Source organism: Megascapheus bottae, chromosome 15, assembly GCF_031878675.1.
Source record: "Megascapheus bottae isolate mThoBot1 chromosome 15, mThoBot2.hap1, whole genome shotgun sequence".
Taxonomy (NCBI): domain Eukaryota; kingdom Metazoa; phylum Chordata; class Mammalia; order Rodentia; family Geomyidae; genus Megascapheus; species Megascapheus bottae.
This window is the reverse complement of record NC_143523.1, coordinates 42,602,420-42,627,678: the sequence shown is the minus strand read 5'-3', so window position 1 is coordinate 42,627,678 and position 25,259 is coordinate 42,602,420. Positions and strand designations below refer to the sequence as shown.

The window sequence follows — 25,259 nt, the reverse complement described above, 5'->3', positions numbered from 1 at the left end:
CTTTGGCACAATCTGTGATGGCAATGAGTTTGTCTTGGTTGTGTTTTTGTTTTTCCTGCAGACAGCTAGGCACTGCTGGACCACATGATGGGGATGAACTTGCCCCGGAACGGCACGAATCCAAAAGCGAGCAGCAGAAGGGATAACTTGCTTAGAATTTCCTTTTTCTTAGCACTTGCTTTTGCCGTGATAGCTCCTAGGATCTTCTAAGAAGCACTCTTCCTTCACTTCAAAAATATCTTGAGCGGGGCCCAGAGTTTGGCCTGGGGGTAGAGTGCCTGCCTAGCGTGCATGAGGACCCGGGTTCGATTCCTCGGTACCACATACCTAGAAAAAGCCGGAAGCGGCACTGTGGCCCAAGCGGTAGAGCTCTAGCCTTGAGAAAGTCCAAGGACAGTGCTCAGGCCCTGAGCTCAAGCCCAGGACTGGCAAAAAAAATAAATAAAAATATGCACAAAAGCCCTGGGTTCAATTCCTCGGTACTACATAGAAGTGGCGCTGTGGATCAAGTGGCAGAGTGCTAACGTTGAGCAAAATGTGTCCAAGGACAGTGCCCTGGCCCTGAGTTCAAACCTCAGGACTGGCAAAAATAAAAAAATAAAAGTCTTCCTCCCAGCTACTCTACTCCTGAGTAAAGAACGAGAACAGTGCCTGCCTCTCAAAACTTGCAAAATTACAGTTTCCAATGAATTCTGAGTGACTAAAACCACCTTATATTAAATATGTGAATACTTCAGGCTTTCTGCATAATTAAACTTTGACACTCTGAACAAAGGGAGTGTTCAGGTAATAACTTAAAAAAAACACAAAAAAAACTCCCAAGATTGAGAGTAGTGCTTCTCTACATGTCTGCTGTTCTTCTAAATCCTTTTGCCTCATTGCCCTTTCTGAGTCTAGCATGTTGTTGCCCTACGAGAAGATAGGATGCTGTCCACAGAAACATGGAATAAATGTGGCTGAGAATGCCACACACACAAATGGGATAAAAGAAACCTGCTTGCTTCTGTTAAAAGTGGATAGAGTTGAATTTTTGCTCCTTGGGACTCTTTTTGGTATCTACATGTATTCTAAAGCTAACAGCAAGTCTGAAAAAGGAAAGGACTGCCTTACAAGTGTAGTATCTCCTGAAAAAACACTGACTAGCTACACTGGAACAAATTCCTCCTATCTGAGCCCTTGGCCTCCATGCTAGGTAGAAAACCTATGCATGGAAACCTATGCAGGAAGGATTTGCCCAAGGGAGTGGCTTACTTGGAAAATACTTACTGCTATACTATGTTCTCAATAGATAACTTGACCAGTCATTTAGAAAATATAAAAACTGGGATTTAAAAACAAACAAAAAACTGCCTACAAGCAGGAAGTTGCCCAGAGCAGCTCAGGAAGAAACAAGGGAGGACCTGCACATGGGAATTTAAGAAGCAGAACACATTCACAGGAAGCAGCCCATAAAAACACAAGTCTAGAAGGAAGAATATGGCTCCAGTGTCCATGCCTAGACTCATAGCTAGTCACAAGACTGAAATCTGTGATGATCCAGATTCCAGGAAGGAGCTGGAAATGGAGCAGGTCTGTCTCGAATGGAAGAGTGCCAGACAAGTGGGAAAAAGCTAAGGGACAGGCCCCAGCCTGTCCAAGCTGAGTCCCAGCTCAAATTCGTCTCTCTCTCTCTCCCTGTCTTTCTCTCTTACACACACACACACACACACACACACATACAATGAGAATATTTGATAAAGGGCCTTGCGTATTTAAAAAAAAAAAAAAAGGTCTGGGAGTGTGGTCTAGTGGTAAAGTACTTGCCTAGCATGCATGAAGCCCTGTGTCTGATTCCTTGGTAACACACACACACACAAAAAGTGGTACTGTGGCTCAAATGGTAGAACACTAGCCTTGAGAAAGCCCAAGGACAGGACAGTGCTCAGGCCCTGAGCTCAAGCCCCAGGACTGGCAAAAAAAAAAAAAAAGGAAAAAAATGGGACAAAGGAAAAGAAATATCATGGTATTTAAAAAGACAAAGTATTAGCTTCCCGAGCATTCCATGCATGTACCACAGTGCCAAGCTCCAAATTATAACAGTTTTTGTTTTTTGGCTATCTTCAAAAAGCCACTGATGTAATTTCTTTGACCTATAATCCTATTTATTCAGGAGGTTGAAATCTGAGGATCATGGTTCAAAGCCAGCCTGGACAGGAAATTCGGAGACTCTTAAGTTCAATTAGCACACAAGTCAAAAGTGGAGCTGTGGTTCAGCTGGTAGAGCACTAGCCTTGAGCAAACAAAAGCATGCTCAGACAGCTCCCAGGCCTTGATGAGTTCAATTCCCAAGATCAGCACCAAAATAAAAACAGGTTTAAAAATAAGCCATTTTGTGATAAGGAACTGAACAAATTTGAAATGTTATGATAGGGAAATAATCCAAAGGGCAGCTATAAATTGAGACATTGGAAATAAGACTGAGAATTCAAGGGCTGGGAGCGACGCCTAGTGGTAGAGTGCTTGCCTTCGATGCATGAGGACAGTGTTCATGCCCTGAATTCAAGCCCTAGGACTGGCAAAAAAAAGAGAAATGAAGGGAAGGAGAGTTATCACTGCCACTGTTTGCTAGGTAACCTTGGCCAATTCCACTTTAAAATCTGTTAGGAGAGGAATAATGCCAATGGTACAGAAAATTAGGAAGATGATCTGATAGCACAGAATTACAGAAACGAGTATGGAGATGTTCCCACCAGCTGGAGACATTTTTAAAAATTTATCACGTATCCCTTTATGTATGCAGCTCCAAATTCAAAACATTTTTGGTGGTATAAGGTTTGAACTCAGGGCCTTGCTCTTGTTAGGTTTGTTCTCTATTCCTTCTGCTACATGTTCCACCCTGTTATTCCTTTAGTTAAGTCCTGTTTTGAATCCAGCTGTAGGAGTAAAAGCTTCAGTCACATCGGTCATCCCAGAAGAGGGCACTATTACCCAGGAAAGCTATGGAAACTGTGTCTGAAGGGAAAATGTCCAAAGCCTTCAAAAGGAAGAAAGCCATGTGAGAGGCTAGTGGGGTGTGAGTTGGAAACTCCCATTCTTGCTGTCTTTCTCTGCTATCCCAAGCATCCATCTATCTGGTTTCACGTAATTGTTCATACTTCGTGTTGTCAAAGCACAGTGCTTTACCGTCTTTTTCATAATTTTTGTTCCTTGTAGATGTGACATTTTGAAACATTTTGTCTGCTAAATTGCATTTAGTGATAAGTGTGTTATGATCATCCTCTATGAATAAAATACACATGGAGACATACAGTGATACATGAGCACAGGATTACTTTTTTGAATTGGTATATTTTCAGTGACTGGCAAAATATTTTAACCAGGAGTTGGGTAATTGCACAGTTGGTGAACTACTGTAGAGAGCACTGTTTTCTGAGGATTCCTACAGTATGAGATCACACATGACTGAGGGTGAAGGGTACCTTAACATGAATGATACAATGTCTAAGCCCACATTTGTCATACTGTATTGTTTTTATACAGAAAAAACAATTAGCTAAATAGCTGTTAGTTAAAGACAACACTTTTCCCAGACGTATCTGAATTTTTATGGAAAATACTTTCTTTAATCACACCTAAAGACTAAATCTGTAATAGAATGATTCCAGATAACATAACAAAAATTGGACTGGGGGGGCTGGAAGTTTGGTCTAGTGGTAGAGTGCTTGCACAGCATGCACAGAACCCTAGGTTCGATTCCTCAGTACCACATGCATACAAAAAAGCTGGAAGTGGTGCTGTGGCTCAAATGGTAGAGCTCTAACCTTGAGAAAGCCCAAGGAGAGTGTTCAGGCCCTGAGTTCAAGCCCCAGGACTGGCCATAACAAAACAAAAACAAGGGTGGGGGGAGACTGTGGATTTAGTTATATACCTATCAGGCAAGTTTTGTGACAATATATCAAAAAATATACATACAACTTTTGATAGATTATCCCTAAACTTTACACCATAGTCAAGCTGACATTACTATTTCCCTTTTACATGCGAGAATAAAAATCATAGAAGTTTGGTAACGTTTCATCATACAGCTACTAAAAGCAGAAATGAGATAGAAATTTGTCTCTGAAGCTCCCATCTACTGCCTTGAGATTACAGTTTGCATAAGAGAACAGACAATAGACCTAGATGATCAAAAGGCTGATATCTGAAAACTGTAAAAAAAAAAAAAAGTGTGATTAACAGGGCACTGTTGGCTTGCTCCTGTAATCCTAGCTACTCAGAAGGCTGAGATCTGAGGATTGTGGTTCAAAGCCTGCCTGAGCAGAAAAGTCCTCCTGAGACTTATCTCTAATAAACTACTCAAAAAGCCAGAAGTGGCCCTGTGGCTCAAGTGGTAGAGTGCTAGCCTTGAATATGCAGAGGCTCAGGGACAGCACCCAGGCCCTAAGTTCAAGCCCCAGGGCCAAGCAAAAAGCCAAAGCCAAAGTGGAGGTGTGGTTCAAGTGGCGAGAGTACAAGCCTTGAGAGAAAAAGTTTAAGCCCCAGTACCAGTAGAAATATAGAGACACAGAAAGGAAATAAAATAGGAAAAAAAAAATAGGCTGCAATGGAAAAGAGAAAAATTTGATGGGCCAGAGTTTGGCCTAGTGGTTAAAGTGCTTGCCTAGCATGCATGAAGACCCGGGTTCGATTCCTTGGTACCACATACATAGAAAAAAGCCGGAAGTGGTGCTGAGGCTCAAGTGGTAGAGCTCTAGCCTTGAGAAAGTCCAAGGACATTGCTCAGGCCCTGAGCTCAAGCCCAGGACTGTCAAAAAAGAAAAATTTGAGATTGGAGGCTTAGTTGTACCTAACCTTTGTTGTACACTTCTAGGGAGGTGGAGGGAAAAGAATGGAGAGTTCAAGCCCAGCCTAGCCTAAATAGCAGAACTAATATTCTATTAGCTGAGTTCTGGTGGCTCATGCCTGTAATCCTAGCTACTCAGGAGGCTGAGATCTGAGAATCTCAGTTTGAAGCCGGCCTGGACAGCAAAGTCCAAGAGACTCTTATCTCCAATTAACCACCAAAAAGCCAGAAGTGGAACTGTGGCTCAAGTGATTGATTGCTGACCTTGAGCACAACAGCAGCTCCCATGACCTAAGTTCAAACTCCAGGACTGGTACAAAAAAAAAAAAAAAAGCCAAGTGAGAACACAAGACTGAGTTTTAACCCAGTACTAAACACATACACACACGCGTGCGCACGCACGCACGCACACACACACACACACACACATACACAGAGTTCATACCAGACTTCGAACTCAGCACAGAAAAAAAGCATTGCTGGAGATATGGCTAAAGTAATAGAACACCAGTCTATGAAATTCAAGATCTTAAGTTCAAGTTTTAGTAAAACAAAAAGCATCAAGAACTAAGTTTCCTGGGAACACTAAGTGGCTGGGGTGGGGAAGGGGGAGGGAGTATAAACCACCTAGTTTATATGATAATCTCTGAAACAACTTAGTAGGATCTATATCCATTAATATATGTGATTATATGAATTTTTCAGGAGTCAAATCTGTTGATTTCATAATACGTTTCATTTAATACATCTAAATGCAGAGTGCCAAAATGCACTCAGTATGTTTCTTTAGTACCTAGATGTGGGTAGAGCCAGAAATAACTTTGGATTTCTTGCTTATGAAGAGACTTGTTCCAGTTCAAAATCTGAAGATGAAACACAGCTGTTGTTGCTTTCTTTTTCAAAGACATGATGGGTGAAGAACTGGAAAACTGGTAGTAAAAATTGGACTCTTACATGAGTTAAATACTCCACAAGAGGGCCAGGAGTGTTGCCTAGTGGTACCATGCTCACCTAGCATGCATGAGGCCCTAGGTTCGATTCCTCAGAACCACATACACAGAAGAAGCCTGAAGTGGCGCTGTGGCTCAAGTGGTAGAGTGCTAACCTTGTGAAAAAAGTGTCCAAAGACAGTGCCCAGACCCCAGAACTGGCAAATAAAACAAAAACAAAAACAAAAACAAACAAAAAAACTCCACAAAAGCCTCACTTAGAAACATAAAAGTTTAAGAACTTAGAGCTTGGGTACCTACAATCCTAGCTACTCAGGAAGGTGAGACCTGAGGATCTTTGTTTGAAACCAGCAGACAAATCTGAGATCTTACCTACAATTAACCAGCAAAAAGCTGGAAGCAGAGGTATGGCTCAAGTGGTAGAGCAGCAGCCTTAAGCACTAAAAAGGTAAGGGACAATGTCCAAACTGAGTTCAAACCCTAGTTCTGACACCAAACACACACACACACACACACACACACACACACACACACACACACACACACACAGAATTCTTCAAAATAATTAGCCATTCTGTTTATGTAGAAAAAAAAAACCTGTAAGATATAAAAGAATCACCAAACATCTGCTTGAGTGCCCTTAATAATGAGAAACTCATTTTACTAAACTGTTTCATCTTCAGATACTGTTCCATCAAACAGCAAGTTCGTCATACAGGGTTGAAATCTTTCTCCAAACATCCATTCACTGATGCTGATTCTGTAAGACCCTCTAAAATAATGTGTCTGCCTTTACCTTCCCACAAATTCTTTCTATGCCACACCACTCCTCTTGGTACCTTGAGTAGGGCTGCAATTGTTCTTATGACCATAAATTTAGAAGGCCATGATAGACTGATACAGGTACCATTGAAATCCAGTAGTGGAGAGAATGGTCTGACCAGTGCTAAACAGAAGGGCAAATCTGACTTGCCTTTGCCTTCTTATGTATACCCAGTGTTAGGCTTCACTGTGGCCTCCATTGTAATTAAGATGGGAAGAGTTGGAAAGACTCTTATTCAGTTATTCAATCATCCTTGAGATCTAAGACTTCAAAAGCCCATAGGAAAAAAAATCCCCTCAACCATAAGTGAGCACCACCAACCTGACATCCTGAAATCAGTGTTGGCTCCACATGCAATCAAATTTGGGAGAACTTACCATTCCGCTTGATCTGAAAAGGCTGCCAGGAAAGATTCTCAGAAAGCTCTATTATGTAGCTTTATGAGCAGAAATGAATGAAAATGTAAATGACTTGTTAAATATTTTTCTGCTGTCTTAAATCTTTTCTCTAAATCTCTTTAATTCTAAACTCCCTATCACAGGTCATCAGCAGCTATTCTGTTTTCCTTTTTTAAGTAGGTTTGTTTTTTTTTTTTGCCAGTCATGGGGCATGAACTCAGGGCCTGAGCACTGACCTTGGACTTTTCTCAAGTCTAGTGCTCTACCACTTGAGCCACAGCACCACTTCCAGCCTTTTTCTATGTATGTGGTACTGAGGAATTGAACCCGGGTCTTCAAGCATGCTAGGCAAGCACTCTACCACTAGGCCAAACTCCCAGCCCAAAACAATTTTTTTTTTTTTTTTGCCAGTCTTGGGCTTGGGCTCAGGGCCTGAGCGCTGTCCTTGGACTTTCTCAAGGCTAGAGCTCTACCACTTGAGCCTCAGCACCACTTCCAGCTTTTTTCTATGTATGTGGTACCGAGGAATCGAACCTGGGTCTTCGTGCATGCTAGGCAAGCACTCTACCACTAAGCCAAACTCCCGGCCCCTCTGCTGTCCTTTTGTCTCCATTATTTGATGTTTCACTGAAAGTCAGGCTATAGGAAGAACCTAAAATGGAGGAGGAACCAAACATCTATTGTAGCAGGTGTTGTTAACACTTCCCAATCTATCACATTTGTGGCCACTTGGTTCACTTTCAAGTTGGCTGAAGAGAAGATCTGGAAGCAATGATTGGAAAAAGTAGGCAACATATATATTCTTGTTGATGTTTAAGATAAAGTATCTGCTCAATCCATAAAACACAGTTTTTCAGAATTTTATGCTTGTATCTGGTAAAATTCCAATAACTTACAGATTCAGTATTAGGGTAGATAGTTACTTACTCCTGAGTAGTAAATTTACATACTATGCATTTGAGAAACGAATAAAAATTGAAGACATTTAATTGGGAAAAGACCAATGAATTCATTTTTTATTGCAAACAATCTATATGCTCCTGATAAATTCCTAGTAAATACAAAAAACTGCTTTAAAACATCATAAAGGAAAAAAGTCAATAATTAGAATGTAATAAGGTTAATAGACTATATGTGTGGCTTTAGAGAATTATTATGTAGTCTTTTAATCAAAAGGCCTCATAGTAACACTGTACATTTTTATAAAAAGTTTCCAAAATGTAATTAAACATTTATGACTGGAGTTAGTTGTAGTAAGGAATTAGATGTGCGTATCTGACTGTTCCTTGTGCCTTCAAATTTCTTCTGAAAATTCTGTCGTCTTTTAAATTCATCCAAACTGACTGAAATATTAGATGTCAGACTCTGTGTCCTATAGATATTAAAAATGAAAGAATTATCGTCTTCAAAAGGTATATGGGATACTATTCAAACTATGATAATTTTATTTACACTGTAGGTACTGGGAATTGAACTCATGAACACACACTTGCTAGGCAAGTACTCTACCACTTGAGGCAGGCACCAGTCCTCTTTCATTTACTCTGAAGGTTAATTTAAATGATAAATGTACTAACGTACATATGGAGGTCAAACTCCATTAACCTTAAGTGACATTTACCAATTGTACTAAGGTACAATTTATCAAATAAGTTAAAACTTTGGAAATGTAAAGTGCTCTTCACATTGTAAAGGCTACCCTATAGCATCTCAATATTTGACATCTTTCAAAGAAGTTTTCAGGGCCGGGAGTTTGGCCTAGTGGTTAAAGTGCTTGCCTAGCATGCATGAAGACCCGGGTTCGATTCCTCGGTACCACATACATAGAAAAAAAAAAAAAGCCTGAAGTGGTGCTGAGGCTCAAGTGGTAGAGCTCTAACCTTGAGGAAGTCCAAGGACAGTGCTCAGGCCCTGAGCTCAAGCCCATGATCGGCAAAAAAAAAAAAAAAAAAGTTTTCAGATTCAATATCAAGTATACTCTAGTCAGGAAAAGTGAATTCTCTGAAAAACTCTTCTATACATGCAAAGTGGCCATTAGGGATATCTTACTATTTTAACTTACTATTCTGAGAAGAGGAAAATGCAAACTATTGCATTTTTCACATTGATAATGTTCTTTTCACAGGAGCTGTAAACTCTGTTCCCTAGCTACCCACATAGGCCTTGCTTCAACCTCTTCACGAAGCACGCACTCCACCACTGAGTCACATCCCAACCCTGTTATTTATTTCATATAGTGGTACTAGGATTTGAACTCAGGGCTTTGAGCCCCACACCTACTCCCTTCTGCTTTGGTTGTTTTTCAAGGTAGCCTGGACTGAAATCCAGTTATATATTCACTTGATCAAAGGGCTCCATAGAAATGCTGTACATTTTTATTAAAAGTTTCCAAAACGTAATTAAACATTTAGGAGTCGAGTTAGTTGTAGTAGGGAATTACAAGTTGGAACCCCTGGGGCTAACTGGCTTGTTGAGAGAGTAGGGATGATGCTATTAGTAACGCTCAGACCGTCCTGAACTCTCTTGAACCCCACCTCCTAAGTAGTTGGAGCTACAAGCATGAGAATGTGCACAGCCTTTACCCATCGCACTTATTTCCACATATGTTTGACAGTTATAAAGAATTTACACTTTTTCTCAAGACTGGTACTTGAACTCTGTACCTTACACTTTGCTCCTTGGCTGGCACTCTACCAACAGAGCCCTGCCTCTAACCCCAATCCAAACAATTTTTAAAAAGGATTTTGCTAATTAAAATTTTCAATTGTCCATAAAGGAGTAATTTCCCTAATCTGTGGTTTGGTTTGCTTTTATAATACTGAAAGAATTACTGTATGCTGTCACTTTTACTTTAGAGCGATGTTTTAAAGGCCAGGCACTGGAGGCTCAGGCCTATAAACCTAGCTACTCAGGAGGCTGAGATCTGGGGATCAAGCCAGAAAAGTTCCCAGGAGATTCTTAAATTAACGACTTAAAATCCAGAAGTGGTGCTGTGACTCAAGGTAGAACAACACTAGCCTTCAGCAAAAGAGCTCAGAGATAGTGCCCAGGTTCTGAGTTCATGACCCATGATCAAAAAAGAAAAAAAAGTTTAGTATGAGCCAGGTACCAGTGGGTCACATCTGTAATCCTAGCTATGCAAGAGGCTGTGATCTGAAAATCCAGGCTTGAAGTGAAGGAAACATCTGTGAGACCCTGATCTCCAATTAACCAGTAAAAAGCTGGAAATGGAACTGTGTCTCACATGGTAGAGCATCGGCCTTGATTGAAAAAGCTAAGTGAGAGAGCCCAGGCCCTGAGTTCATCCCCCAGTACAGTACCATGCCCATCCCCATCACACACACACACACACACACACACACACACACACACACACACACACACTAAAGGGGGCAGAGGAAGTAAGGGAATAAGGTGTGGCTCAGTGGTAGAGTGCTTGCCTGAGATGTGCAAGGCCTTGGATTCCATCTCCTTTATTGTACACAACAATAATAACAAACAGGAGAAAGCAATGTATTGAAAAATACAGAGGGCCGGGAGTTTGGCCTAGTGGTAGAGTTGCTTGCCTAGCATGCAGGAAGATATGGGTTCGATTCCTCAGTACCACAAACATAGAAAACCACTGGAAGTGGTGCTGTGGCTCAAGTGGTAGAGCTCTAGCCTTGAGAAAGCTTAGGACAATGCTCAGGCCTTGAGTTCAAGGCCTAGAACTGGCAAAAAAAAAAATTAAAAAAATAAAAAATAGGGCCGGGAGTTTGGCCTAGTGGTTAAAGTGCTTGCCTAGCATGCATGAAGAGCAGGGTTCGATTCCTCGGTACCACATACATAGAAAAAAGCCGGAAGTGGTGCTGAGGCTCAAGTGGTAGAGCTCTAGCCTTGAGAAAGTCCAAGGACAGTGCTCAGGCCCTGAGCTCAAGCCCAGGACTGGCAAAAAAATAAATAAATAAAAAATAGAGTAACCGCAAGTTTGTCACATTTATATGCAAAAATAGTTGACTATAGTTGGTGGTGTCAGACTGGGCAGAAAAATACACAAGATTCTTACCTCCAATTCACCAGCAAAAAGCTGGACTGGAGACACAACTGATAAGAGTACCAGTTATAATGCCCTGAGTTCAAGTCGCAGTACTGGCACACACATAGACAAAAAACTCTAGGTTTATAATATCAAAAAATTAGAAATCTGGGGCCGGGAGTTTGGCCTAGTGGTAGAGTGCTTGCCTAGCATGCACGAAGACCCAGGTTCGATTCCTCAGTACCACATATATAGAAAAAAGCCGGGAGTGGTGCTGAGGCTCATGTGGTAGAGCTCTAGCCTTGAGAAAGCCCAAGGACAGCGCTCAGGCCCTGAGCTCAAGTCCAGGACTTGCAGAAAAAAAAAATCCGTAAATGTTAGACAGAAAACATAATAGATTCCAGGGGCCTGTCACTCAAACCTATAATCCTAGCTACTCAGGAAGCTGAAACCTGGAGAATCTGTGTTTGAAGCCAGCCTAGCAGAAAAGCCCAACACTATTACCTCCAATTAAACATAGAACGCTGGACTGGAGGCATGACTCAAGTGGTAGACAGCCATGAGCAAAAAAGAGCACAAGGCCCTGAGTTCAAACCCCGGTACCAGCACAAAAGTATATAAATCAATAAAACTGGAACCACAATAGCAAAATCCCAATTTTTCATAAAAGGAGAGAAACCAGGACATTCAGCATTTGTGAGGCCAAGACAGGCTGGTTTCACATGCTTGAGACCAGCGTGAGTTCCAGAGTAAATTCCTATCTCCGAAAAAGTTAACTAAGGACCGGGAGCATGTGGCTCAAGTGGTAGAGGGCTAGCCTTGAAAAAATCCAAGGGCAGTTCCTAGGCCCTGAGTTGAAGCCCCAGGACTGATTAAAAACAAAACAAGGGGGCTGGGAGTTTGGCCTAGTGGTAGCATGCTTGCCTAGCATGCACAAAGACCCGGGTTCGATTCCTTGGTACCACATACATAGAAAAAAGCCGGAAATGGTCCTGAGGCTCAAGTGGTAGAGCTCTAGCCTTGAGAAAGTCCAAGGACAGTGCTCAGACCCTGAGCTCAAGCCCAGGACTGGCAAAAAAAAAACAAAACAAAACAAGGGGCCAGGAGCTCAGCCTAGTTGTAGAGTGTTTGCCTAGCATACATGAAAGTCCTAGGTTCCATTCCTTGGTACCACATACACAGAGAAAGCCGAAAATGGCACTGTGGCTCAAGTGGCAGAGCGCTAGCTTTGAGCAAAAAGTGTCTGAAGGCAGTATCCAGGCCCTGAGTTCAAGCCCCAGGACTGGCAAAACAAATAACAAAAGTTAACCATGACAAGTCAAAAAAGCAAAAACAAGAAAGACAGGCATAGCTGTGAATGTGAGTGTGTGTGTGTGTGTGTGTATTTTTGTCATAAATGCATGGGAAAAAGTTATACAAGCTAACAGAATTTTCATTTGTCAATTCATTGAAAAGGGTTAGGGAATGTTGACTCTAGCCCTGGTTTTGCTTTTTTTGTTTCATATACAGTAATTTTATATAATAAAAAATTAATAAGCACCTACACCAAATCTTACCATGTCTATTTTTTAAAACTAATAACTAATTCCATGATGAACTATTAATTGGAAAAAATGCAAATTTGTAATAATGAGCCCAATAGACAAAATATGCATATTTATATATTTAGACTGAAGTGTTATAAATGAATCAAAGAAGAAAGGATTTTTTTACTTTTTGGTCAGTTGTGGGGCTTGAACTCTGGGCCTGGGCGCTATCTCTGAGCTCTTCAGCTCAAGGCTACCACCCTACCGCTGGGCCTGGGTGCTATCCCCTGGAGCCACAGTATGACTTCCTGTTTTGTAGTGATTAATTGGAGATGAGTCTCACAGACTTTAGTGCCCAGGCTGGCTTTGAACCAGGATCGTCGGATCTCAGCGGCCTGAACAGCTAGGATTACAGATGTGAGCCACAATGCCTGGCGAGAAAGGATTTTTTCAAGTAGCAGAATCCTTAAAGGCATTTTTTAAAAAAAATTTGGTAGAGCCTCATTCCTACTAAGCATGTACTCTACCACCGAGCTTATACCCTAGCCCTCAGTACTTCTTAAATGTCCTGTTATGAATATATTGCTCTTATAAATCTGAACAATGTTATTTAAGCAAATTGAAGGGGAAAACATTAGTGGAAAATAGTCATAACTCTTTTTCAGCCTGTATAGAGTCAGGAATGCAAGTAGAAAATTTCCAACCTTAATTCACAAAGTTCTTGGTAAATTTGTAATTTAGAAATAATTCAAGATTTGCCTATGGGGCGGGGAGTTTGGCCTAGTGGTTAAAGTGCTTGCCTAGCTTGCATGAAGACCCGGGTTCGATTCCTCAGTACCACATACATAGAAAAAAGCCGGAAGTGGTGCTGAGGTCAAGTGGTAGAGCTCTAGCCTTGAGAAAGTCCAAGGACAGTGCTCAGGCCCTGAGCTCAAGCCCAGGACTGGCAAAAAAAAAAAAAAAAGATTTGCCTAGCATGCACAAAGACAAAGACCTGGGTTCAATTCCTTGGTACCACATACATAGGAAAAAGGCTGGAAATGGTGCTGAGGCTCAAGTGGTAGAGTTCTAGCCTTGAGAAAGTCCAAGGGCAGGGTTCAGGCCCTGATCTCAAGCCCAGGACTGACAAAAAAAAAAAAAAAAAGAAAGAAAAGAAAAAGAAAGAATTCAAGATTTTGGACCAACAAAACTTGGTTAACATTAAAAACGAACTCTATCCTATTAGCTGCGATCTGATTGTAACTTTAAATTATTCAAAAAAGGATGGCTTTTTTTTTTTTAACCAGTATAGCAGTATATTCCCCAGTCTCTCACTAGGCAATTCACTATATACCCTTGAGTTTAACAGCTCCCTGGAGAAAGTGGCCAATTAGACACTTTTATGTGCACTTACCTTGGAGAATCTATTCCACTATCTCCTGCCATGCTGTGGTTTTCTGTGCCTTCCGAGTGATTAAGTTCCTGCTGGATATTCCGAGCCAGCACTGGCATATTGAAAAGTTCTAACTTTTGTGTGAAATGTTTTCTCAATTCCTGATTCCTCAGGCTCTGACTCCAGCTAACTGGTTTCTTTCCGGTGTCAGCAACAGAGTCCTGTAGTGTTTTAATGTCAGAACTAGTTTTCCTAGTGCTATAATAATCTAAGAAACTATCCGTAGGTGCTGAGGACTGTATACATTTAGCAATGTTAGATTCTTCTTCATAGTTAAAACTAATCTGCCTCCCTAAATTTAGGACACAACTTTCCTCAGAGAGATTAAGATCGGGGCTTTCACCTGGGTTTATAAACAGCCCTGTGGGTGTGTAACATTCATTTCTTTTAAGCACCTCATGCTCAATCCTACCCATTTTGATAGTATACTCAGTCAGAGGTCTCTCAGCCATTTTTGGCTTTCCTGAATGATTCCACTTGCTTCCACCTGCAAAGGTATACTGAGTATGTTCAGGCAGCATTTGATGCAAGTCGTCCTCAGAGAAGTCGTCGTCCTCTAGGTATAATGAACTGCAGGCCCCATCATCATCCTCCACTTTATCAGGATATAAGACATGACCAGCATCAGAAAGCCCTTCATTTTCTAGACTCACAGTCTCTGCCTCTGGGATAAATGCCTTTCTCATTAGCTCCTCCGAGTCTCTGCCCCGTCTCAAAGGGCTCTCACCAACTGGGTAGTCTAAAAAGCCAAGGTTTTGAAATTGATGTGTTGTTTTGTCAATTAATCTACAAGTGGAGGGTGTCAGGTCTAAAGAGGAACCTTGTGATGGGAGCATATGCTGTGTTTCTTTCACCTCTCCTAAGTTGTCCAAGTGGCTTTTCCTCAAGACTTCAGGCATTTCCTTGTTTCCTCCGCTAGAGATATCACATCTCAATATGCTCTCTCTAACAGAACAGCAATGACTGTCCTTTTGTGAAGCACCATCTTGAGGGTAATTTAACGGACCACCTCTGAAGTCATCCGCACCAGTCTGAACAGTAGAGTCAGTCATATAAATGGATTCTGCTTTCTGTTTATCATAGCATTGCTCAGCAGATGGCTGCTGGACTTCATGAGCAAAGATTCCTGAGGAATCCAAAGACCTGGTCCTTTGGAAAGGCTTTTCCTTTAGTCCAGTCTGAGTAGGTTTTAGATCACTCGTCTTGTGAATGTTGTGCCTGGTGGTTACTGGGCTCCCTCTGCGAGACAAGCCTTGGAAAGGATTACTGATTCGCTTTTTGTAAATCAAGTGGGATCCCAGCACCTCTGAGTTCTCAGCAGGCTGTTTCTGAACCTCTCCTTCATTGGGACTTTTAATCCTGGAGGGGGGCTGGGCAGCAGGATCCCTGGGGTGCTTCTCCAGTCTAATGCTTCCCTGGTTCAGGGCTTTGTGTCTGTCCCTACGAGAATGTCCCTGCCTACGAGGCTTTGCTGACCGACCATGCCTTCTTGTTACTCCCTCTTTCGAAGGACATTTAGGCCTGGCGGTCAGCCTATCCGTGGAAGTGCCCTGGCTATTATATTTTTTCTGCTCCTCATGTTTTTGCATTAGGAGGGTGTGTTTGATTAAGTTGTCAACAGTCAGCACAGGGTTAATTCTTTTGATTATCTCATGTTCAACATCTCGGGGAAGATTGTCCAAGTTATCTTCATCCCGGACAGGCCATTCCTTGGGAGGGAACTGTGCCGAGAAGCTGCTATGCTCTGTTTTGGGCTTCTCCTTTCGGGATATACTGCGCCATAAGACACTAAAGCCAAATTTTCTGCCTTTTTCTTTGTCTTTCGTGTGTGGTAAAGGTTTGGGGCTCTCACACATGTGAGTGTCTTCAGATGCTGAAACTGCCTGGTTCTGAACTAAAAGTACAGATTCCCCTAGACTTTTCTGGCCTTTGCTAGTCACTTCTGCAGCACTTGTTGGATTTTCGATAACTTGAAAGCACATGTCAGAAAAACACTGGCAAGAAGGACAATGGGAGATGGGGGCAGCCTGGGCCAACTCTACACAGTTCCCCATGTTTACCAGACAGGTCACAGAAGTAGGCACCAGGCAACCTTCTTCTGACAGAAGTGTTCTCTTATTTTCCTGGTAATTTGTATTTGTGATGAAATAAGTCTGAGGTGTAACTATGAAGTATCCTTCTCCGGTGTGGTAAATCTTCCTTTCTTGAATCAGAGATCCTAGAGTGGTGTATAGAATATCCTGGGATGGAAGTGCAATTCCTAAAACAGACAAGTATGTAACATCAGCAGATGTTTGAATAAGAAACATTTTAAGAAGTACCTGGTGTTAGCGAGGCACGGTGGCTCACGCCTGTAATCCTAGCTACTCAAGAGGCTGAGATCTGAAGATAGAGATTCAAAGTCAGATTGGGTACTAAAGTCAGTGAGACTCTTATTTCCAATTAACCACTAGAAAACAGGAAGTCACTCTTTGGCTCAAGGGGTAGAGCAATAGCCTTGAGCTAAAGAGCTCGGGACAATGCCTAGGCCCAGAGTTCAAGTCCTATGACCAAACCAAAAAAAAAAAAAAAAAAGGTACCTGGTGCTAAGGGCTCACGCCTGTAATCCTAGCTACTCAGGAGGATAAGATCTGAGGATAACAGTTTGAAGTGGAGGTGTGGCTCAAGTGGTAAAACACCATCCATGGACAAAAAAAAAAAAAAAAGCAGAGTGAGAAAGTTGAGATCAAGCCATTGGTTTGATTGCAACATAAAGTGCCAAAAAATAAGATTCGTAATTTACTTAAACAATAGCTATATAAGTTTTTCCTAAAAAGACATATGAAGGGATATCAATGTGTGAAAACTAATGCACCTATTACCTGACGAATGTAACTGTAACCCCTCTATACATTATCCCGAACAACAACAACAACAAAAAAGGCATATGATTAGGTTAGTGTTTAAAGAAAAAAAAAAATCACTCAACTACAAATCCATTTTGAACTTGAGGAATAAAGATGTGACCAATGTTAGAGTGCATGCCTCACAAGCATGAAGTCCGAGGTTCAAACCTTAGTACTCAAAAGTAAATTGTTGAAATGTTCTTTTTATCCCCAATACTGAGCTTTGAGCTCAGGGACTCATATTTGCTAACATAGTACTTAACTACTACAGCCATACACCCCTCCCCTTTTCACTTTAGTTATTTTTCAGGTAGGGTATTGTGTTTTTATCCAGGTCAGCCTGTATCTTACTTCTCCTATTCTTGTGTAGCTGAGATTATAAAGAAAACAAGTGTGAGCCACCTCTCTGGCTTTTCGTTTGTTGAGATGGATTTTATTAAACTCTAGTCAGGCTTCCTGCATTGCACCATGACCCTTCTGAGTAGGTGGGAATGCAGCTTAAGGAAGCATTGTTTGTTTATTCATCAGTGCTAGGATTTGAACTTAGGATTCTGAGGTTACAAATCAGGCACTACCCCAGCTTTCCTATGCCAGACCAGGTGCTTCAACTCAGGGCCTGGGGACTATCCTTGAGCTTCTTTTTATTCAAGGCTTCTACCACTTGAGCTCATACTCCACAGCTCCACTTCCAACTCTTGGGTAGTTTATTGGAGATGAATCTCAGCCTTTTCTGCCCAGATTGGCTTCAAACCTGGAGCCCCAGATCTCAACCTTCTGAGTAGCTATGATTATAAGTCTGAACCCATAGTGCCTGATATCCTCCAGACCCTTTTGCCTTATTTTTCAAATAGTGTGGGACCACGATTCTATTTATACTTTTTTATGTAGTTAGGATGACAGGCATATACCCACCACCGTTGATTAAAACTGGGTATTGCAAACTTTTCGCCTAAGGTGGCCTCAAACCTGCACCCTTCTCATCTCAGCCTTCTAAGTAGCTAAGGTTACAGGATTTAGCCACCTCACCTGGTTGGAAACCACTCTAGATAAGCAAATATGGAAAAAATTAAAAGGCACTGTCTCATGACTTCAATTTTTCTAAGGAAAAGCACAATATACAGAATGATTCAATTTGTTATAAAAGGGATATGTATAAATTAACATTTTATATATTCAGATACAATATATTGGTGTTGAAAAGTGATTCAAGTGGTACAGTGCCTGACTAACAATCTTTAAGCCCTATATTTAAACCTTAGCACTGCCCTTCCCACAAAAAAAAAATACAATTTATAATAGCATAAATAAGAACTACAAAAAATACAACTGCCACATCTAAGAAGTGGCAGTATAAAAATGGGAATTAGGAAGAGAAGAACTTTTTTTCTTCATTCCACTTTTAAAGTCTTAGTTCCATAAGCACTTATTTACTTTTGAGTTTATTTGGAAAGTAAAGGAAACATCTTTATGGAATCTGTTGAGGCAGGACTTTTTTCTGGCAAAGTTCTGACAAGGCTCTATAGAATAAAATATGGATACCACCCAGTGTATCTGTGTCTAAGATTATAAACAGAAACCAAGTACATATACTACAAAGAGAAAAATAAAACTGCTTACCTGGATAATGCCTCCTCAAATGCTCCAAAAGTGATTCCTGTGATACTACAATCTGAGCTGCATTCATATCAGATATAGCACAGCAAACAACTTCAGCCAAGGGCACAAACTGAGACTGATCTATGGGGGTCATTTGCACTGGAAAAACATCACCTAAATAGAGATTTTAAAAAGTGTAGGTGATAAATCTGACAATAGGAAATGTCGAAAACTAGGAAACCAAAAATAGTTATACAGAATAGAAGGTGGAATTGCTCTTCTTTCATCAGTCTTTACTCAGTCTGTTGAGATGACATGTACAATAGAAGAAAAGGTTTACATTATGGTCTATACTTTTGTTAAATGTGTAGGATCTTTTACTACTCTCCAAGCAAGACAGTAAATTTCCATATGAAAGAATTCAGGAGATCAAACATAGTTACACAGCAGTTCAGGTCACTCAAAATATACACATTTTCATGGTAGCTATCTGAGAAAAGAGGTGGCAATACTACCCCCTTAAGATACGTAAAGTTATGAAACATTCAAGTAATTGTTTTAAGTTTAAAAGCAAAATAACCAGGCACTGATAGTTCACACCTATAATCCTAGCTACTAAGGAGGCTGAGATCTGAGGATTCAGTTTGAAGCCATCTCAGGTAAAAGTCCATGGGACTCTGTCTCCAATTAATCAGCAAAAATACGGGAAGGGGGGTGTGGCTCAAGTGGTAGAGCATCAGCCTCGAGCAAATGAAAAACAACTGAGCAACAGTGTGAGATCCTGAGTTCAAGCGTCAGTATAGCACAAAAATATAAACAAAGATTGGATGGATGGATGGATGAATAGATAGACGGATCTTCAACTCCTAGTCCAATATTCTCACCATTATACTCCTTATCATGGGGAGTTTTATAGGTAAGGTGGAAATAAGGCTGGGAATGTAAGCCAGGTCATATTGTCTATATTTAAAAGGAAGGGAGGGGACAACTAGGGGTATAACTCAGAAGTAGAGAGCTTCCCTAGCATGTACCAGGCCCTGGGTTTCACACACGTGCGCAGGCTTGCACACACACACTACAATGAATGGCAAGTCAATGCTTGGAAGAATCAGAAAGGTTATTGTATTTCTTGAATGGAAAGAAATCATTAACTTCCAGTAAAAAAAAAAAAAACTAGAAACTAAAGGTCACATTGAAGGAGAAGGGAGTTGGCGAGAAGTGAAGATATTAGATCCTCCTTTTAGAGCAAGGTTATTCAACATGACATTTGGAACCAGCAATTGAGTAGCCAAAAGTTCCAACCAACACTTGAGGGTTTTCTTGGGACACAGGACTTTCAGTGCTATTACAGGGAAAGATGGATGAATTGAGTGTCTGATCATACTGGCCAGGTAATTCTTCTTTGCCAAGGCTGTCCTAACAGCATCCCTGGGCTCTGGGCTCTGCCCACCACACCTACAGCAATCAAGAGGAGGAGGAGGAAGAAGAGGACAAGGACGAGGAAGAGGACGAGGAGGATGAGGAGGAGAAGGAGGAAGAGGAGGAGGAGAATGAAGAGGAGGAGAAAGAGGAGGGGGAGGAGGAGGAGGGCATGTGAGGATAAGGAAGCAGTACACAGGAAATCATTCCCATGGAAAAACACCAGTCTTTCTATGGCCCAAGTCATAGAGTGCTTACCTAGCAAGAGTGAGGCCCTGAATTTAATTGGCTTTACTGCCAAAAAGGAAAAATATAAAACTAGACCATTTGTATAAGACACCTGATTGTGAAATCAGTTACAAACCAGGAAAGAGCAGGAACAAGTAAGTGTGTGTGTGTGTGTGTGTGTGTGTGTGTGTGTGTGTGTGCTTATGTTTGTTTTTGTTTTTAAATTATTATAAAGGTGATGTATGGAGGGGTTATAGTTACATAAGTCAGGTAATGAATACAATTTATGTTTCAAGAAGATGTCTGGTGCTTGCTTCAGTACCACATATACTAAACTTGAAATGATACAGAAAAGATTATCATGGTCCCTGTGCAAGGATGACATGCAAATTCATGAAGCGTTCCATATTTCTAGGTATCATAGCGAACAATAAAAGGGAGATGAAAGGTTCTGCCATCACAGGACCTGTTGCAAAGGAATGTGCAGACCTGTGACCTAAGATTGCATCTAATGCAGGCAGCATTGCATGATCCTTCAATGCATTTGTTCTCAGAAAAAAAAAAAAAGAACAATATCTGCACCTTTGAATAGAAGGAAAGACTAGTAGAGATGATACAATTCTGAAAGAAGAAAACAAAAGTCAGTAAGAATGCAAGACCCTGCAGACAGGGAAAAGGAGATAGTAGCAAAGGTTCAGGTAGAGTAATTTGCTTTATTTTGTGTGTATGTACCAGTACTGGGGCTTGATCTCAGGACCTGGGCACTATCTGCCACCTTTTTTACTCACCATTGGCACTCTACCATTTGACTCACAGCTCCACTTCCAACTTTCTGGTGGTGAATTAGAGATAAGGGTATCACGTGGGCTTCCTGCCCAGGATGGCTTCCAACTGTAATCCTCAGATCTCAACTTCCTGAGTGGCTAGTATTATAGGTATGAGCCACCAGTACCAGCTTTAAAATGGGAAAGTACTTATCTGAGACTTGAACACAAGAACAGTGGGGGTATATATACAGCAATGTCATCTGATCTCTGTAAAGTTGGGGAAAGGGCAAGTGAGGGAGGAGAAAATGAAAGGGAAAGGGCTTTAGGAAGCTATTCTTGAGGTGTATACTAGAAAATAGAAAAGGAAGAGAAAGTTAGGGACTCTGGACCAATGAGGTATTTCTCAGCCCTTACTTTGGGATTTGCAACCTCCACCCAAGTGCTTTGGCTCCTCAGAAGCAGACAACTGGAACAGCTAAGACCAACTCACTATGGAAGCTCACTTCGTTCTTAGGGACTTCATGAAATGCCAAGTACAAATCCAGGAAACTGATTCAGACATGCAGACCCTCCTCAAGGGGTTAGACCACTTGTATGGCATTTAGACCTTATAGCTCCTCAAGGCACTACCAGAGATAAACTGGCTGACCACTTGGCCCTTGGAAGAAACAAACAGACCTTTGAAAGAGGCCTCAAAATCTGTCATAGATATCACAGAAATAAATTGACAGCAGAAGCTATTCAGATGGCTTCTAAAATTTCCTAAAAAGAAAAGGTGATATAGATGGTTAAAATAATAGAGGACAAAGACAAGCATTAAAAACTTTCAAACTACAGGAGTTAAAACATGCCCTCTATCCCACAAGAGAACCCAATGTATACAAGCAAAAGGCCATGTCATGACCATATTGCAGCCCCAGTTTTGAGCACAGCTGTCTAGGTTAAAATCAACCCTCGGACTGACACCCAAGCTTGATTCCAGAATTCTAAAATTCTGCCAGCCAGTTGCATAAAAGCATTGACTATTTTGAACCTTGTAATTCCCTCACCCAAATACCTTCCAACTAGAGAGGTAGAGATACAAACACAAAAGCTACCTGCAAACCAGATTTTGGTCTTTGATAACCAGGGATAAATGCAAGGCAATGTTCCACAAGTCAGCTTGACAAAAACTAAGTATCGCCAGAAAAAAAATCCTGAGGTCCTACTTTAGCACCCGTATGTCAGAGAAGAAGGAAGTGGAGGACCATGCATATTCTGCTGTGTTCCCATTTGTGAGTCATATGCTGCTGTGGATTTGAATGAGATAGCTCAAGACTTGGAAGCAGTCAGCAGTGAGCTCTTTGTACTGCAACTTAAACAATCATGTTTCGGGAATGTGGGAACCAGCATTTGGAAACTGTGGCCTTCCTCCCCCAACACTCTGCGTCCCTCCCCTCTATGTCAGGAAACAGCTTTCTTGACTATGACTTTTTGCCATCTTCTGTATTACCAATTCAATCCTATACCCGCTGAGGCTGAATTGTTTTCAAGTTTTTATTTTTTGAGACCAGGTCTCATCGTAACCCAGGCTGGTCTCAAATTTGCAATCCTGCCTCACTGAGATGCTGGAGTGATGGGGCCAGGCATGCACCACCACACCAGCATATTCTTTTTCATGAGTATTGCTTTCCTGAGTAATTACTTGTTCTGATCAGATGTACTCAAAGATTTCTGGTTTCAGCCAAGGTTTTGTTTTTTGATTTAAAAAGAAATAGGAAAAGGCAGACCTGAAGGAAATAGGAGTGTGGAGATGATTTGAACCTTGCTTTCAGAGGGCAGAGGACAATGTGGAATGGAAGAACATGGCCAGCACATGCTTCTAGAACTTTAATGTGCATAGGAGAATCACCAGGGGCTCTTGCTACTGTAATGTAGATTCTGCTTCAGAGCCTGTGATGCTGCATTTCTAACAACTTCCCAGGGGATGTCCGAGACCACCTGTCTATAGAGTACTCTGTGTGGTAGATGATAGCAATGTTAAAACGTGGAGAAAATGTGGCTGTGCCCTGCATTTAACCCTCCTTGGCTGTGGAGAATAAATGGTTGTGGGAAGAGGAAGGTGGGGATTGGGTGAGGTATGTAAAGAGCTATTATTGCCAAAGCTGTCAAGTGACCCAACAGTACTGTTTGTATCTCTGTGACTAGGACATTGATAAGCAGACATTATACATCAGTGTTTTGTCCCCTTGTTTACTTAAGCTTCTTCATCCAGCATACTAGGGAATCTGTGGCCTTGGAAGGATGTACTTCTGCAGCCAGGTGCAGGCTGACTATTCCACTGGATAAACTCTTCACCTGGCTTACACAAGTTAGGGTGCCTGGCTATTCAGTTAATTAGCATTTCATTAGATGATAAGTGGTGACTGGGCTAATCCCATTCTCAAACTCCACTTTAAAATCCCACCTCTGAGCTAAGGGTAATTAGTAAGCCTTGCTTTCACTCCCCATCTCTGCCTTTCTTTTTTACCTCCGCAACAGACATTTACTTAAACAAGCAAAAGTAAAAAATCGAGCAGAATTTTAAATACTATGCTTCTGTAGTATTTTATGTGCTTAAAATGAATGATTCTTTTAAAAAAAAACTTTTCTCTTTTTCTTATCTCCCCAAGAACTTTTTTCCTTGCATGGGATCTTGATTGCCCATCTCCATGGCAGAGGGACAAGTACTTCAGTTAATAAGAGGGGGGAGAAGGTCCCAAGCTTTAAATGAGGAGCTTGCCTTCGAGTACTGGGGAAGAAGTGAAGGGCTGAGCCTATGACTGACCATAGAGAAGATGAGTACACTACCATGTGCACCTGTCATGGCACCATATTTCTGTATCAGTGAAACAGAAGCCAGCACTGGTTTCCATTTTACTTCTGAGCCAGAACTAAAACAACCCATATTTTTCTTCAACCCTTTAGTTTGTTTCCTTGTTTCAGGGGAAAAAAAAAGTCAAATTTGTCATGGGGCTGAGAGAGAGGTCTATATTCACCTTATGAACCTCTTTAAACATTTCAATATGGAAGTGGGCTTTTATTCTCAAAAGCACAGCCTTTGGTTAAAAATGTGTGAAAAAAAATTAATAAATTTTAAGCCCAAAATAACCAGAAATTTAAGGGGGGGGGGGAAATAAACCAGAAAATTTTCAGCCCAAGCAACTTAAAAAAAATCCAAGACCAAATTCTTACCATCTTGCAAGGATGTATCTTTCTAAGATACTGCCAGCAAGGAAGAGCAATTACCTTTTCATTCCTCCTTAAAATTAATACAAATTATATTGTAAATAAATGCAAATTGTACTGTAGAAAATGGGCTAAATTGCTTTATCTCTTCTGTAAAGTTTTAGCTCAACAAAGCTAGAGTTTCTAAGTACACATCCTTCACCTCTGTTTCTAAGATACATCCTTCAGGTGCCTAAATCATCAAGTTTTCTTTGTGCAAGAAAGCAGACTCCATGAACAAGGGAACCTTTGTGACCACGGTGGGGAACATCTCAAAGTAACAGCAAGTCTGTTTCAGTTGTGCTCCTTTGTGCTATGCTCCTTCACTTACTGCGATGCAAAATCAACTTGCTGTTCTGAAGAGATGCACTGAAAATTATAGACATAAATGTATTTCACAAGAGAATGGCAGCTTCTTGACTTTATCCTCAATTGAGAAGCAGTAAGTAAAGAGCTCCCTTACCAGGGCTGCTCTGGTTCTTTGACCCTGGAACTAAGGTAGGGATCAGAAGGTTACAAAGAAACTGTGGATGGACCATCGAGTGAATGGAAGATAGCAATATTCCCTCAGTTTACACAGTTCTCTTGATTACCTTAGGAACAGAAAAGAAATAGAAAGTACAAACATATACCAACAAAATAGAGACAGTTGAGGACATTGTGATGATACATTTTGTTTTCTTTTGCCACTCTTAGGGCTTGAACTCAAAGTCTGAGCACTGTCCTTGGGTTTTCTTGAGGCTATAGCTCTACCACTTGAGACACAGCACCACTTCCGGATTTTTTATTTTTATTTTTTGGTCAGTCATGGGTTTGAACTCCGGGCCTGAGCACTGTCCTTGGGATTTCTCAAGGCTAGAATCCTATCACATGAGCCACAGCACAACTTCTGGCTTTTTCTATATATGTAGTATACCGAGGAATCAAACCCGGGTCTTCAGGCATGCTAGGCAAGCATTCTACCACTAGGCCAAACTCCCAGCCCTGTGTCTGATATACTTTCTGCAACAGATTTTTATTTTTTATTTTTTTGCCAGTCCTGGACGTGAGCTCAGGGCCTGAGCACTGTCCTTGGACTTTCTCAAGGCTAGAGCTCTACCACTTGAGCCTCAGCATCACTTCTGGCTTTTTTCTATGTATGTGGTACTGAGG

At 41.3% G+C, this 25,259-nt stretch overlaps 1 protein-coding gene and 1 non-coding gene across 2 annotated transcripts in view; one reads left to right on the top strand and one right to left on the bottom strand.

Moving 5' to 3' along the window:
- Positions 1 to 8,081: 8,081 nt before the first annotated feature.
- Positions 8,082 to 25,259, bottom strand: part of Stox1 (storkhead box 1) — a 56,683-nt gene continuing 39,505 nt past the window's right edge. The window contains exons 2-4 of the mRNA XM_090346454.1: positions 18,469 to 18,621; positions 13,928 to 16,226; positions 8,082 to 8,365 (exon numbers count right to left, since the gene is read on the bottom strand). Coding sequence (XP_090202580.1) covers positions 8,218 to 8,365; positions 13,928 to 16,226; positions 18,469 to 18,621 — 2,600 coding nt within the window. The 3' untranslated portion in view covers positions 8,082 to 8,217. The remainder of the gene's footprint in view (positions 8,366 to 13,927; positions 16,227 to 18,468; positions 18,622 to 25,259) is intronic.
- LOC150054218 (U6 spliceosomal RNA) lies at positions 20,401 to 20,507 on the top strand. Its single transcript, XR_016537967.1, has one exon. It is a non-coding gene; the product is annotated as a U6 spliceosomal RNA (small nuclear RNA).